The 13755-nt window shown below is 39.0% G+C and overlaps 2 protein-coding genes across 2 annotated transcripts in view; both read left to right on the top strand.

The window, feature by feature from the left end:
• Positions 1-9808, top strand: part of LOC306882500 (eukaryotic translation initiation factor 2-alpha kinase 3-like) — a 33032-nt gene extending 23224 nt beyond the window's left edge. Inside the window, exons 11-17 of the mRNA XM_079437160.1 lie at positions 997-1119; positions 1218-1367; positions 3408-4095; positions 4192-4365; positions 4710-4811; positions 5208-5270; positions 7525-9808. Of these exons, the coding sequence (XP_079293286.1) occupies positions 997-1119; positions 1218-1367; positions 3408-4095; positions 4192-4365; positions 4710-4811; positions 5208-5270; positions 7525-7704 (1480 nt within the window). The 3' untranslated portion in view covers positions 7705-9808. The remainder of the gene's footprint in view (positions 1-996; positions 1120-1217; positions 1368-3407; positions 4096-4191; positions 4366-4709; positions 4812-5207; positions 5271-7524) is intronic.
• A 520-nt stretch (positions 9809-10328) lies between these two features.
• Positions 10329-13755, top strand: part of LOC306882847 (attractin-like) — a 61933-nt gene continuing 58506 nt past the window's right edge. Inside the window, exon 1 of the mRNA XM_079437801.1 lies at positions 10329-10794. Coding sequence (XP_079293927.1) covers positions 10532-10794 — 263 coding nt within the window. The 5' untranslated portion in view covers positions 10329-10531. The remainder of the gene's footprint in view (positions 10795-13755) is intronic.

Below are 13755 nucleotides of genomic sequence, written 5' to 3'. Positions count from 1 at the left end.
GCTAATTATAAATTAATAATTGATTGTTAATTTTCTGTTGTTAATAGTTTGTTGTTAATAGATTAATTAATTGTTTGTTTAACTGAACCATCTGTCATTCAAGATTCAAGATTTTTATTTGTCACATACACAATTATACAGGGTATAACCAGCAGTGAAATGTAGGATGAGGTCTGGTTTCTTTCTTTCTTTTTTTTTTTTGTTTTTACTTATGCCTAAAACCAAAAATAAAATTTTAAGCAGTGTTCTATATACACACAGGCAGGCACACATATAGTATAATATAACAATGTATTATGCCTTCACAGAGGAGAATGTTTATGTAAAGTTTTCCAGGGTTTTCAGATTCATGAGGGAACCAGTTTAAAAAAATACTACAGCAAACTTACAACTAGTACTAGGTAAAAAAACAAAAACAAAAAAAATCTGAAATAATGGCTTTTTTTTTCAAACACGCTGCATTTTCCATTGTTTAGACAAACAGGTAGTCTCACTTCATACTTACACCATTGGTTGAGCCAGTGTCCAGCTCAGTCAGGTTGTTGAAACACATTTCACTTTACCTTCTAATGAAGGCGTAACAAATGCATCAGTCAGAATTACAGTTGGAGTTCCTCTTTTAAATAAGAAAATTCAAACTCCTTTCCTAAAATAGTTTACACTTGTTTGCACATGGTGCATCAGAGACTTGCAGTTGCTGAATGTGGAATGCACAGATGGCATCATGATCATATTTAGCTTTTAAATTCTCAAGGGTAAATGCACAGCTATTATGACTCAAGTGCTCTTGCTGTGTTTGAGTTTGATTGTTTTCAATTGACGTTTTAAATGACTAATTTATACAGTATGTAACCGTTTTAGTAGGCTTCTCTGCATGCTCAGTTGAACGCCGACACACACCGCTGTACTATTGTACAACATACAGTGGTGATTCAGATCAGCAGAACAAAGTCCAAAGGAATATTTTCATAACTGATTTGTGTTTGTGCATATCAGGTACTTGACAGACTTCGAGCCAGTGCAGTGTTTGGGACGTGGTGGATTTGGTGTCGTGTTTGAGGCACGTAACAAAGTGGATGACTGCAACTACGCCATCAAGAGGATCCGTCTACCAAACAGGTATCAATCAACACAAACATTAGTACTCCATAAAATAACATCCATTTGGGATACAGGTGTGTGTATGTTTGAGTGTAATGCTGTGTTTGTGATTGTAGGGAGTTGGCTCGGGAGAAGGTCATGCGAGAGGTGAAGGCTCTAGCTAAGCTGGAACACCCAGGCATCATCCGTTACTTTAACGCTTGGCAGGAGAGCCCACCCCAGGGCTGGCAGGAGGACATGGACAAACGCTGGCTCAAAGATGCAAGGTTCGAAACATGGCCTTGAACAGAAACCTGGTGACTTTTGATAAATACAGGGTTGTTGCGGTCATGGATAGCCAGAGAATTTTTTAAGTCATGATTTCCGGGCCTGTAAAACTCATGAAAAATTCTCTAGCGAATTATTGCGACAGCTCCTAAATATTCATGAAAAATGGCAAATGTCACGTAAATCCATCAAAATAGTGTAAATATTGGGGGAAAAAAAAGTTTGACCTTTTTGCTGACTCTTATCAACGTTTAAAACGGCATATACATACATACACATATCTGGAAGCAAGAACATTTTATATACATATACATATATATATATATATATTGACTCCCGCAAAATAGAAATATCTAAACCTAAAATATCTATAAAAAAGATATATATAAATTGTTATTCATCTATTGCACAAAAGCAACAAGAGCAACTAATATAACATAAAAATGATAAACATGCGCAAGCATAGGCAGTTTCTATTTGTATCGCATGTTTGCCACGTTGAGCAATGTAGACAATCACAGATAGCTTTTAAATTTCAGGAATGCAATGGCCAATCAAAGGTGTTTAAGTTAGAATCCACTCACCGCTCAACTTCTTGCACAGTGCTGAAACTGGCATGCTTACGAATCCTCTCATTATAACACACAAAGTATAGACATTATAGAAGATTTATTGTGCATATATTCATTGATATAACCGAGCTTTATGAGATAGCGATGAACTGAGATGTCAGCTTTTTAGTGATAATAAAGGGAGTGCTGCCCACATTCTGCCATGCCAAACCATGCACGCAGCAGCCCGTGCCTGCTTTTCTGTTAAAAATAACAGTGAACAGTTGTTTGTGAATGTTGATGCTTAGCCTAAATAATGTTATCGGGAGCGTTCATGTGAGCGCTGCAGCAGTCTTTAGGCCCACCCCAAATGCTCTCATCGGTTGAGACACGTGATGATGCCCATCCCAAGCCAGTACTGATCAACATCTCACCCCTCCTGTGACCCAGGGTTTTTCTGTATGTGTATTCACCAGGGAGCAACGGGCTTTCAAAATAACAATAATAATAAATAAAAAAAAAACTGCAGTAATGCACGATAAAATAATTGTCGGTGTTAATTAATGCGTTAACTTGCCCAGCCTTAATATATATAAATATATATATTATATTACCTGGAAAGCTACAGTACTATTAAAAGTTTTAGGCACTTGTGTAAAAATTCAGTAAAATGAGAATGCTGTAAAAAATAATGTCATAAATAGATTTTCTTTATCAAGTAACTTCTATTAACTAAACTGAATCAACATTTGGTGTGATCGTTCTTTGCGTTTAAAGCAGCTTTTGTCCTACGTACACTTGGCGCATAATTTTTCAGGTATGGATTCTTGAAGCATCTTGGAGACGTTGCCACAGTTCTTCTGGATTTAGTATATTTCAGATAGGATGCATAAAATTAATCAGAAGTTTCAGTTTAGATATTTATAATGTTACTTTTTTCCCAAAAACAAAATGCAGCCCCCCCCCCCCATTCATTAATGAATCCTTAAAGGATTTCTACTCATGATTTCCACAAAAATATTAAGCAGCAAAAAAAAGATTGATAATGAGAATTAATCATTAATTGGGTACCAATAATAGTTGATAGTAATTGAGCACCTAATAATGATATAATGATTTCTGAAGGATCATGTGACACTGAAGACTGGAGTAATGATGCTGAAAATACAGCTTTATCACAGGAATAAATTACATCTAAACATACATTAAAATAAAAAGTCATTTTAATTTGTAATAATGTCTCACAATATTCCTGTTTTCACTGTAGTTTTGATCAAATAATGGCAGCCTTTGTAAGCATAAGAGACTTACTTCAAAACCAAAATAATTAGTTGTTCCAAAATGTTGACCTATAGTGTAAATATATGTTTGCAGTATTTTTTGTATTTAAATACACATTTGTCTGTATGTCCAATTTATTTTTTCTTATAAAAATAAATCTGCTTTATCGTAATAAATCTGTAAGCAAGGACATTATTTTTTCTTCAGCACTGCTGACTGGCTGCTGAGCTCTCCTGACCACATGGAGGCGTTCTCAGTCAAGGTTCCTGTGGCCACCCCTTCTCCAGTGGACTCCTCATGCATGTGTGCGGCCGGTGGCGACACGAGTGTGTGTGGAGGGGATCAGGTGTGTGTGGAGGGCCTGGGGCCAGACGGTATGATGTCAGAGCGTGGCAGTCAGGCCAACCCAGACGCTATCCTGGAGATCTCCGATTCCCCGCACTCCTTTGAGCTCTGCCCTCCCCGCACAGTTACTCATGGCGACTGCACTTCTTCCTCCTTCGATATCGTCTTCGAGGACTCGGGCTGTGAACACCAGGACAATGACAGTGACCTCAGCGGAAGTACACCTGTGCCACCTGCGTGCCTTTCACAGTCTGGCTCCAAACCTCAGCATAGTGCATCAGCTGGACCTCCTTCTTCCGTACCTTCAAGGCCCACCTCTCTGAGCCTGGTCCCCAGCACCCCCTGTCCTGCCATGCGGCCTCCACTCACACCTAAGGTCTACTTGTACATTCAGATGCAGCTGTGCAGGAAGGAGAACCTGAAGGACTGGATGGCTCAGAGGTGTCTGCCTGAGCTCAGGGAACACGCTCAGTGTCTGGACATCTTCCTGCAGATCGCAGAAGCTGTGGATTTCCTGCATAGCAAAGGGCTTATGCACAGAGATCTTAAGGTTGGTGTTAAAAATGAAAACGTGCTTGCATTGAGGGGTTTTTCCAATGCAAACTGCGCTTCATTTTCTTTTCTTTCCTTTCTCTTTGTCTCTCAGCCATCTAATATCTTCTTCACAATGGATGACGTGGTGAAGGTGGGCGACTTCGGACTGGTCACTGCCATGGATCAGGAAGAAGATGACGAGGAGCTGAGTACCCTCACACCAATGCCAGTCTATGCCCGTCACACTGGGCAAGTAGGCACCAAACTTTACATGAGCCCAGAACAGGTCAGTTCCTGTCACTCACTGCCCAAACTACACACAATTTAGAGTGAAAACAGTGCTGCTGTTTAACATAAAACAAGCCAAAGGAAAATGCTGGCGGAAGATAAAACGAGGGAACTGAGTCACATTTAAGGATTTGAATGTCAAAGAGACTTAACGTGGGCTCATTTGACATGGGCCAGTTAGCAACCACATATCAATATCTCTAAGAGCACCTTAACAGACTCATAACAACATCCTCGTAACCATCAAGGACGTGTCATTTTTATTTTTATGTAAAATGTAAAAATATATTTATTTAAAAACTATTGATTTTTCCCTTTCTTCTCATCCTTTTCCCTCTGTAGCTGTCTGGGAATTCTTATTCTCACAAGGTAGACATTTATTCCCTCGGCCTGATTCTTTTTGAGCTTCTCTGTCCATTCCGCACCCAGATGGAGAGAGTCAGGGTAAGACCATTGTTTAGATTTTTGAGGTCTGATTTTTGTTTCTGAAAGTAGTCTCTTATGTTTACCAAGGCTGCATTTATTTGATCAGAAATACAGTACAAATCAAAATATCGTGAAATATTATTACAATATAAAACAACTGTTAACATAATTTATTCCTGTAAAATATTTACTATTATTTGAAAAAATAAGTATTTTTTTGTAGCAATATAAATGTATTTACTGTCACTTTTGATCAATTTCATTTGTCCTTGTTGAATAAAAGTATGTATTTCTTTTCAAAAAATTAAAAGGCAGAACGCTAATGTACTTAAGTGAATGCAAGAATAAAAATTTTGAATACAATATTTTATTATATTGTACCGAATGATAAACATCTAACTGTTTTTCTTTCAGACTCTCACAGAGGTCAGAGCCCTGCAGTTTCCTGCTGCTTTCTGTGAGGCCAATGTCCTGGAAGTAAGTTTGTTTGTCTATACAGCTGGGTATTTTGCAATGGTGGTGGGAAGTGGAGTGGGAGGGACCTTACAATTGGGAAATCCTAAAGATGAACAACACTTCTAGTGCCCCCTATAGGTGCAAAGTTACAATTACAACATCAACATCTCCAGTCGATACTGCTTTTCAATCATACAGCAGCAGAATGCAGTTGTCAGACCTGTTTTAGAATGCTAAATTTAGAATACTGTATTTGTATAGTACATACCACAACCCTGTAGGATACAGTTTTGTTCACCCACCATTTTCTATTGTGAGAATAGAAAATTACCTTGCTTTTGGTTATTTCAGAATCAGAATCAAAATGAGCTTTATTGGCCAAGTATGTTTACACATACAAGGAATTTGTTGTAGTGACAGAAGCTCCACAGTGCAACAGAAAGACAGCAACAGGACAGGACACAGATAATAAAAGAATAACAACAATTAACCAAAAGGCAATGTACAAAGCAGCAAAAACACAATATATAATATAAACAACTATGTATGTACAGGTCAAGTATGTGCAAATTAGAAATGAGAAAATAAAAATAAAATAAGTATGGTGAATGGATAATGTATTATAGTTGTGTGTTCCACATTTATTGTTGAGTGTTCATGAGATGGATTGCCTGAGGGAAGAAACTGTTCCTGTGTCTGGTCGTTCTGGTGCACGGAGCTCTGTAGCGTCGACCAGACAAAGAGGGAGTGTGCTGGGTGTGAGGGGTCCATAGTGATTTTACCAGCCCTTTTGCTCACTCTGGATAAGTGCAGTTCTTGGAGAGTGGGGAGGGTTGTACCACTAATTCGCTCAGCAGTCCGGACTATCCTCCGTAGTCTTCTGAGGTCAGACTTGGTAGCTGAGCTGAACCAGACAGATATTGAAGTGCAAAGGATGGATTCAATGATGGCAGAGTAGAACTGTTTCAGCAGCTCCTGTGGCAGGTTGAACTTCCTCAGCTGGTGAAGAAAGTACAACCTCTGAGGGGCCTTCCAGACAATGGAGTCTATGTGAATCTCCCACTTCATGTCCTGGGAGATGATGGTGCCCAGGAATCTGAATGACTCCACTGCAGTCACAGTGCTGTTCATGATGGTGAGTGGGGGGAGAGCAGGGGGGTTTCTCCTGAAGTCCACGATCATCTTCACAGTTTTGAGCGTGTTAAGCTCCAGGTTGTTGAGACTGCACCAGACAGCCAGCTCCTTAACCTCCTGTCTGTAAGCAGACTCGTCACCGTCCTGGATGAGGCCGATCAGTGTGGTCTCGTCTGCAAACTTCAGAAGCTTGACAGAGGGGTCTTTAGAGGTGCAGTCGTTGGTTTAGAGGGAGAAGAGCAGTGGGGAGAGTACGCAGCCCTGAGGAGCTCCAGTGCTGATGGTACGAGTGCTGGATGTGAATTTGCCAAGCTTTACTAACTGCTGTCTGCCTGTCAGGAAGCTGGTGATCCACTGGCAGACGGAGGTGGGGACGGAGCTGGGTTAGTTTATTCTGAAGGGTGTCTGGGATGATGGTGTTAAAAGCGTAGCTGAAGTCCACAAACAGGATCCTCACATAAGTCCCTGGTCTGTCCAGATGCTGCAGGATGAAGTGCAGTCCCATGTTGACTGCATCATCCGCAGACCTGTTTGCCCTGTAGGTCCAGTAAGGGTCCAGTGATGTCTTTCAGATAAGCCAAAACCAGTCTTTCAAATGATTTCATGGCTACAGACGTTAGGGCCACAGGTCTGTAGTCATTAAGTCCAGTAATTTTGGGTTTCTTTGGGACGGGGATGATGGTGGAGCGTTTGAAGCACGAGGGGACTTCACACAGCTCCAGTGATCTGTTGAAGATCTGTGTGAAGATGGGGGCCAGCTGATCAGCACAGGTTTTTAGACAGGCTGGTGACACACCATCTGGGCCTGGTGCTTTCCTTCTTTTGTTTTTCCTGAAGACCTGGCACACATCATCTTCGCTGATTTGTTCATATAGACCATTTCATATATTTGTTCATATAGACAATAGTTCTCTCTCTCTCTCTATATATATATATATATAAATGCATTATTCCACACACTAATATCATTAAGATTCTATATGATTTTTATCAGTACTATAAAGTGACTGCTTAAGATAATGTTATATTATCGTAAATTATGTATTGAAATGGTACTGTTAATATTGCAATGAATACAGCCATTGTTGCTGTTAAGGCATTAAAACATAAATAAATATTTACCATTATGTTTGTGTTTCAGGCTCAGATGGTGCGCTGTATGCTGTCCCGAGTGCCTGCGGAGCGGCCAGAGGCATCAGAGATCACAGAGGCCCCTATATTCCAGGAGCTGGAGGTGCCCTGCAGAATTCGACAACGCACTCGAACGTACAGCGCTTCATCTGCAGGACGACCGTCGCGACAGATATCCTCCTCAAACTAGAACTCCCACTCAAAGACAGACACATACTGTGCCTCATCTGCGGGATGACAAACACAACCAGTCATCAACTCTTTGAACGCACATCATTCAGACACTATCGTACAGATAAACTGAGCCCAACTAAACAACAGATCATTCCACAAATCTCTACAACTGGAACCAAACACATCGTAACCATTAAACAAGATGCCCGCTGAGGCATTTGTGCCAAGGGCGTTCGCGGATTTACAATAAGCCCCCATCGCATTTCTTTCAACTCCTCGTTGACCAATCCCATGATTCCATACTCCAGAAGCATTTGAACACTCTCCCACACACACACTTGCTGTTGGAGGAGAGTTGTTGTTTTTCCAGTGCTAACGAATGCTGATGAATGACCTGCCTTTGGACGCCGTTCACTCTGCATGTCTTAAACAGGAAGTCGTGCGACGTGTGCTTTCCTGTCCGAATGGAAAATTGTACGAGTTCTTTTTCTTCTCTAATGTAAATAGGCTTAAATAATAAGCAAGAGAGGCTTTGTGTGCTTTAAAGGTGCTCGTTCAAGACCGAACGCACAAGTTCAGAGGCGTTATAGCCACTCGCTGTTACAGTGTTTGTGGCTTATGTGCACAGTACTTGATGAACGTGAATCTGCGTGTGACTGAGAAGACGTGGAAATAATCAAACTGCCTTTAAGCTGGACTTTGAGACACGAATGACACGTTTGTGATGATGGTCAGTATGAGACTTAGAATTGAGTGATTTAAAACAGACTTTAAACATCATTCTGTAAAATACTTCATGTCATTAGCAGCCAGAAAAGTAGTTTACTGTATTTCAAATCATTTTGAAACAAATTGTGATTTTTTTTTTTTCCTTAAAAAAAAAAAAAAAGAAATCTGAATAAGAAGTGCTTTGATTAATTACACAATAAGAAAGGATACAGCTGGAGGAATCACTTCGACCAAATATTCAGCACACACCCTTAATTGTAACATATCAGGCGATTACTGATTGTATGATTTTTCTTACCAATTTTGATTAGAGGGACTCAATTTTCTTTTGTATATGATGGAATTTTCTGTATAGTAACTGCTTTTTACAACTTTTTTTTTTTTTTTGAACGTCTGTGGACGATTTTCCTAAGAATTGTTTGAGAGAATAGCGATTGAGTGGATCTTTATGGTCTCTGATGAAGGATTTGATCTCTGTGGTCGTGTTAAAGAGCACCAGGTGCCTCTGCACCTTCAGGAGCCGCTTCCGTATGTATGTGAATACTAGTGTGTTTCCTGAACGGGCCATTATGCTGCAGAACGGACATGAGATTATGACCTTTGACCCTTAATCACGAGGACTGCGCCCTGTAATCCATGTCAGGGACCACTTGTGAACCCTTCAGCTTTTAACCTGTATCTGTGAACCCGACCCAGTGAAGACAGCAACGAGTGCTGATCCAGTTTGTTCAGATCACTGTGGCAAATCCTTCCAACATATCTTTCCCTGCCTAATGATCTTCTTCAGTCGCTTGGTTTAAATCGGTTTTATTCATGCCTGTTTCATTGTTGTTAATGTAGCATTTGGTTCTGACAGTTCTTTTCCCCCAGTGTTTCTTCAGATGTTTTTTCCTTGTGACTGTTGAAATCCCGGTTTCATGTTCATGTTCTTTAGCCCAGCCATGTTTCCTGCCGTCAATGTAAATATGTTTATTTGTTTTTATTTATGTTGAGAACAAAAATCAATCCGTTGGATTGGTTTGAGGTATAAATAAGGTATATGAATGCACTTCATCCAGTGGAGTGCATTGAATTATTGTGACTTCTTACAAGTCAGAATTTAATAAACGTTCTATGATGTTTGTAAAAGTGCTTTTTTTTTTATCAATTGTTTTTTAAGGATGCACTTTTCTTTTTTTCTTTTTTTTTACAGCAGTTTCCTGCCATAAGACATGTTTTATATTATGCTTTTCCAAGAATCTTTTATTGCACAGTGAAACTAATTTTTGTGAAAGTTGTTTCACTTTTATTTTTAAAGTTTTGTTTGACATGTTGAATACGAAAAATCACATTACTTTGTGTATCATTAAAAGTGCCCATGAAAACTAAAAAAAAAAAATAAGTTGACAACTTATACAAGCTAATCTGTTATTACTCATGCATAATACTAAGCCAATGTTTCATGATTAATGATAAAAAATAAACAATACAATAATAATCATTACAGAAGAACTATAAAAAAATTAAATGAAACAAATTTGTTACATTGTGTAGTGATATATTTGATAGTTAAATACCACAAGAGAACGCTGTTGAGCTATAGTTCGATTCTCTACAGACACTTAGGAACTTTTGATACACCAGAATGTGTAGAATGGAATATAAATATAACACACAATTTGATATGATGATGATAACTCTAGAAAGATTTGTAGAGAGTTATGCTTTATAATTTATAATCACGTAAATATCCTACAGAGAATAACACCACTTAAACGGCATTGTACGTAATATTGCATTATTCCTAAAAATATTTTATATTATATCTAATGTTTATATCCTTTGCTCTGGGTCATTTACCCCAATTACTGGATTAAATTCCGCGCTTCTTATCAATCAATGCGTACTTCCGCATCTCGCCGAAAACTCGTCATTTCCGGGTGTCAATATGCGTCTCGGTACTGCAGCGATAAGCGTCGGTAAGATGTGAACGGGAAGAAAAGATAAAACAATCTGCCTCCGAAACGAAAGCACGGGCCGCCGACAGCATCGACGACACCGTCATTCTTTGTCTCCAGTCATTCGCTAGTGACTAGCAGCGGATTCAACGCCGACTGTCAGCCGTATCTGCGCGAATGGCCGCGGAGGTTCGGAGGGCCCTCGGCCGGGGCTGGTGTCTGACACTCGGCCTGGCTCGCGGAGGCCTTCACGGCACCGTACTGCGATCTCTTCTCTTCATCACAGCCCTCAGCGGACTGGCCCGTCTCCCCGCGGCCACGGAGGCGAAGGAGTGCGATAAACCGTGCTTGAACGGGCAGTGTAACACCGCCAGCGGCGTGTGTGTGTGTGAGCCGGGATGGGTCGGGGAGCAGTGCCAGCACTGCGGCGGCCGCTTCAGGTGAGACTCAGACGGCTCTTATTCCCAGCTGATGCTCGTGACATTGACACCAACAAAGCGCTTTCAAAACACGCTGGAACTTTTGTCATAGATTGATTTATGTGTGGTAATATTAAGGCTCGTCTTCGGGAATTATGAATATGTACGACCTGCGCTGATATTGGCGTCAGAAACTGGTCTTTAACAGGGTGCTAATTTTGATTTCGTTTGAAGCCCTCAAAGTTTTATATAGGCTATTTATAAAATATTTGGTGGGGGTCCTGTGAAGTATGTATTCTTGAATAAATGTGACCATAAAACCACAAATAAGGGTCAATTTTTTTTAAAATTGAGATTTATACATCGTCTGAAAGTTGAATAAATAAGCTTTCCGTTAATGTGTGGTTTGTTAGGATAGGATAGTATTTGGTCTAAATACAACTATTTGAAAATCTGGAATCTGAGGGTGCAAAAAAATAAATCTAAATATTGAGAAAATTACTTTTTAATGTTGCCAAATGAAGTTCTTCGTAATGCATATTACTAATCAGGAGTAAAGTTTTGATATAGTTCCTGTAGGAAATTTACAAATTATCTTAATGGAACATGATCTTTACTTAATATTTTAATGATTTTTGACATAAAAGAAAAATGGATAATTTTGACCCGTACAATGTATTGTTGGCTATTGCTACAGATATAGCCGTGTTATTTATGACTGGTTTTGTGTTCCAGGGTTACATATATTTTTTTTTAACAGCTTTTTCAAACATTTTAGTAACCACAAAGGATCAACTTTAAGGTGTTCTCATTTAATTATCACTTTAATTACGATGTAACAAAAAAGTGTTTTTAATAATTGTGTCATTTAAATAGTTGAATGTTTGCAACCTGTGGGCACCAAAAAAAACAACTGGTTTGCACGAATCGTTTGGGCCCTTAAAAGTTTTGCTGATTGAAATGTTTCAATGCTGAATATTTTCGCTGAATATTTCGCCCTCTTGTCAGCAATTATTGTTATAGTTTATAATGACTTGAGTCTGTTGTGTTATACTTGCTTGGTACTGTACTGGGACTGTAAATATCTCCATAATTGTGGCTTAAATGGCAATGAAGAGTAGTATTTTATGGTTTCATTGGAATATAAATTTTGCCACATGCTGCTCCATCATGGGATGCGGCTCACTGATGGGCTAAGTCTGGCAGAGACACTGGCTACATTGGAGGCGTTGGGTCATGTGGGGTGAATCAGGCTCCAAATGGCTGCGAAGAGACAGGCGGACTGAAGCCAAATGATCATGTGGTGTCAATCATGAATTCAACACAGCCACGCTGGAGGCAGAGACCGGTCCTAACATTCTGCCATTTCATCTCAGTTCAGGAATGTTCCTGTCCTGCTAATAAGCAGGAATAAAGTCAATGGAACGCAGTCTAAAGTCACTGTTAGCTCTGTTTCTATGTAGATTTCTGCAAAGGAAATGCATATTGGGCATATTGTGGGCACACGCGTCATCAGAGTAATATATTAGTAATATTCCATTATTTTGACACTCATCACAGGTTCTTTCATAATCCGACTCATGATATGTGATGTTTAATCATTGATATTGTGCAGTGATCAGACTCGTTTGATAACTAAAAGAAACCTACATGTCAGTAATAAAATAAAATATAAATAGCAGACTGAAAAAAAAAAAAAATAGAAATGCTTGCTTTAGCAACTACCTGTAATATGTTTAAGTTGTACTAAAACTAAATAATAAAAAATTAAAGTAAATTAAAGTGTTTTAACTGACTAAAACTTCAACTAAAATTAAAATGAAAACAGAATATGTAAAAACCAAAAGCTATATTAAGATAATAATAAATACTGTAGCAGTATATGAATAATACTAAACACTGATAAGAGGATGTTGCATATTTGACTTTGATATGGAGAGGTTTTGTGTATGAGTCATTGAAACGGATGAAATCGAATACTTCCCTAATACATAGTATGTGAAAAACAGTACACAAACTTATAAATTATATTCCGAATTCATAGTATTCAAAAAACAGTATGCAAAAAGTACCTGGATGACCCACTACTTCTGAGGTGGGCATTTGGTGGTTACTTTACTGTCCCATGAGGCCATAGGAGAGGATTTATGCATGGCAGTGAAAAGTCTCAACAGACGCTGATTGTAGTATGTCTGAAGTTTTTTTTTTTATACTACCTATATTATTAATAATTTAGAACATACGTTTTTATCGGTTGTGAATTATTCCAAATTCAAATGTAGTACCTACTCCGTACATGATTTTTGGATGCACCAATGCTGTTTTTAGATGGTGCCATGCTTAATGGTCATTCCAGTGTCATTGTTTTACAATGCTTCTGGAAATTGACAAAGGTGAAATCACGTTTCTAGGACATTTTTTCAGTTTTTCATCAGGTATCATGGTCCATGGTATGTAAATATGGCAATCATTCAGTGTCATGATATAGGCTATTTCATAGTAACACCACACTACTTTTTAGTTACGAGTATTGTATGTGCGAAAGTGAATACGGAAGCTGTGTCTTAGTACATACTGATTTTATTTTCTTCCATTTAATAGGAATCTATTAATAGGAATCTATAAATAGAATTCTATCACAGAAAGAGAGCCTGTGTATCCTGTATGAAAGCCGTGATGTTGTATGCTGCTTGTCTTCTAATTTGCCGGCCCATTCATAATTCCGTAACATAATTATCAGCAACAGGATCTGCTTTAGTAAATGGCCTCTTTTTAGTGCATCATTTGGTGAAGTACAGAAGCCTGACTGTTTCCCCACACCAACACTGCATTTCTGCTGAAAACCATCTGATGGTTTGTTCTGTTAAACCGTGCAGTAGCTCACGCTAAGTGCTCTGTCTCTCAGCAGCTCCGTCTGCACTTAGCAAGTCTAATTCTCAGCAGACCCAGGTTTGAAATCACTTATGGCAGACGGGCATTTCT

The sequence above is a fragment of the Barbus barbus genome, assembly GCF_936440315.1.
Source record: "Barbus barbus genome assembly, chromosome: 16".
NCBI classification, from domain to species: Eukaryota; Metazoa; Chordata; class Actinopteri; order Cypriniformes; family Cyprinidae; genus Barbus; species Barbus barbus.
This window is presented reverse-complemented; position numbering and strand designations above follow the sequence as displayed.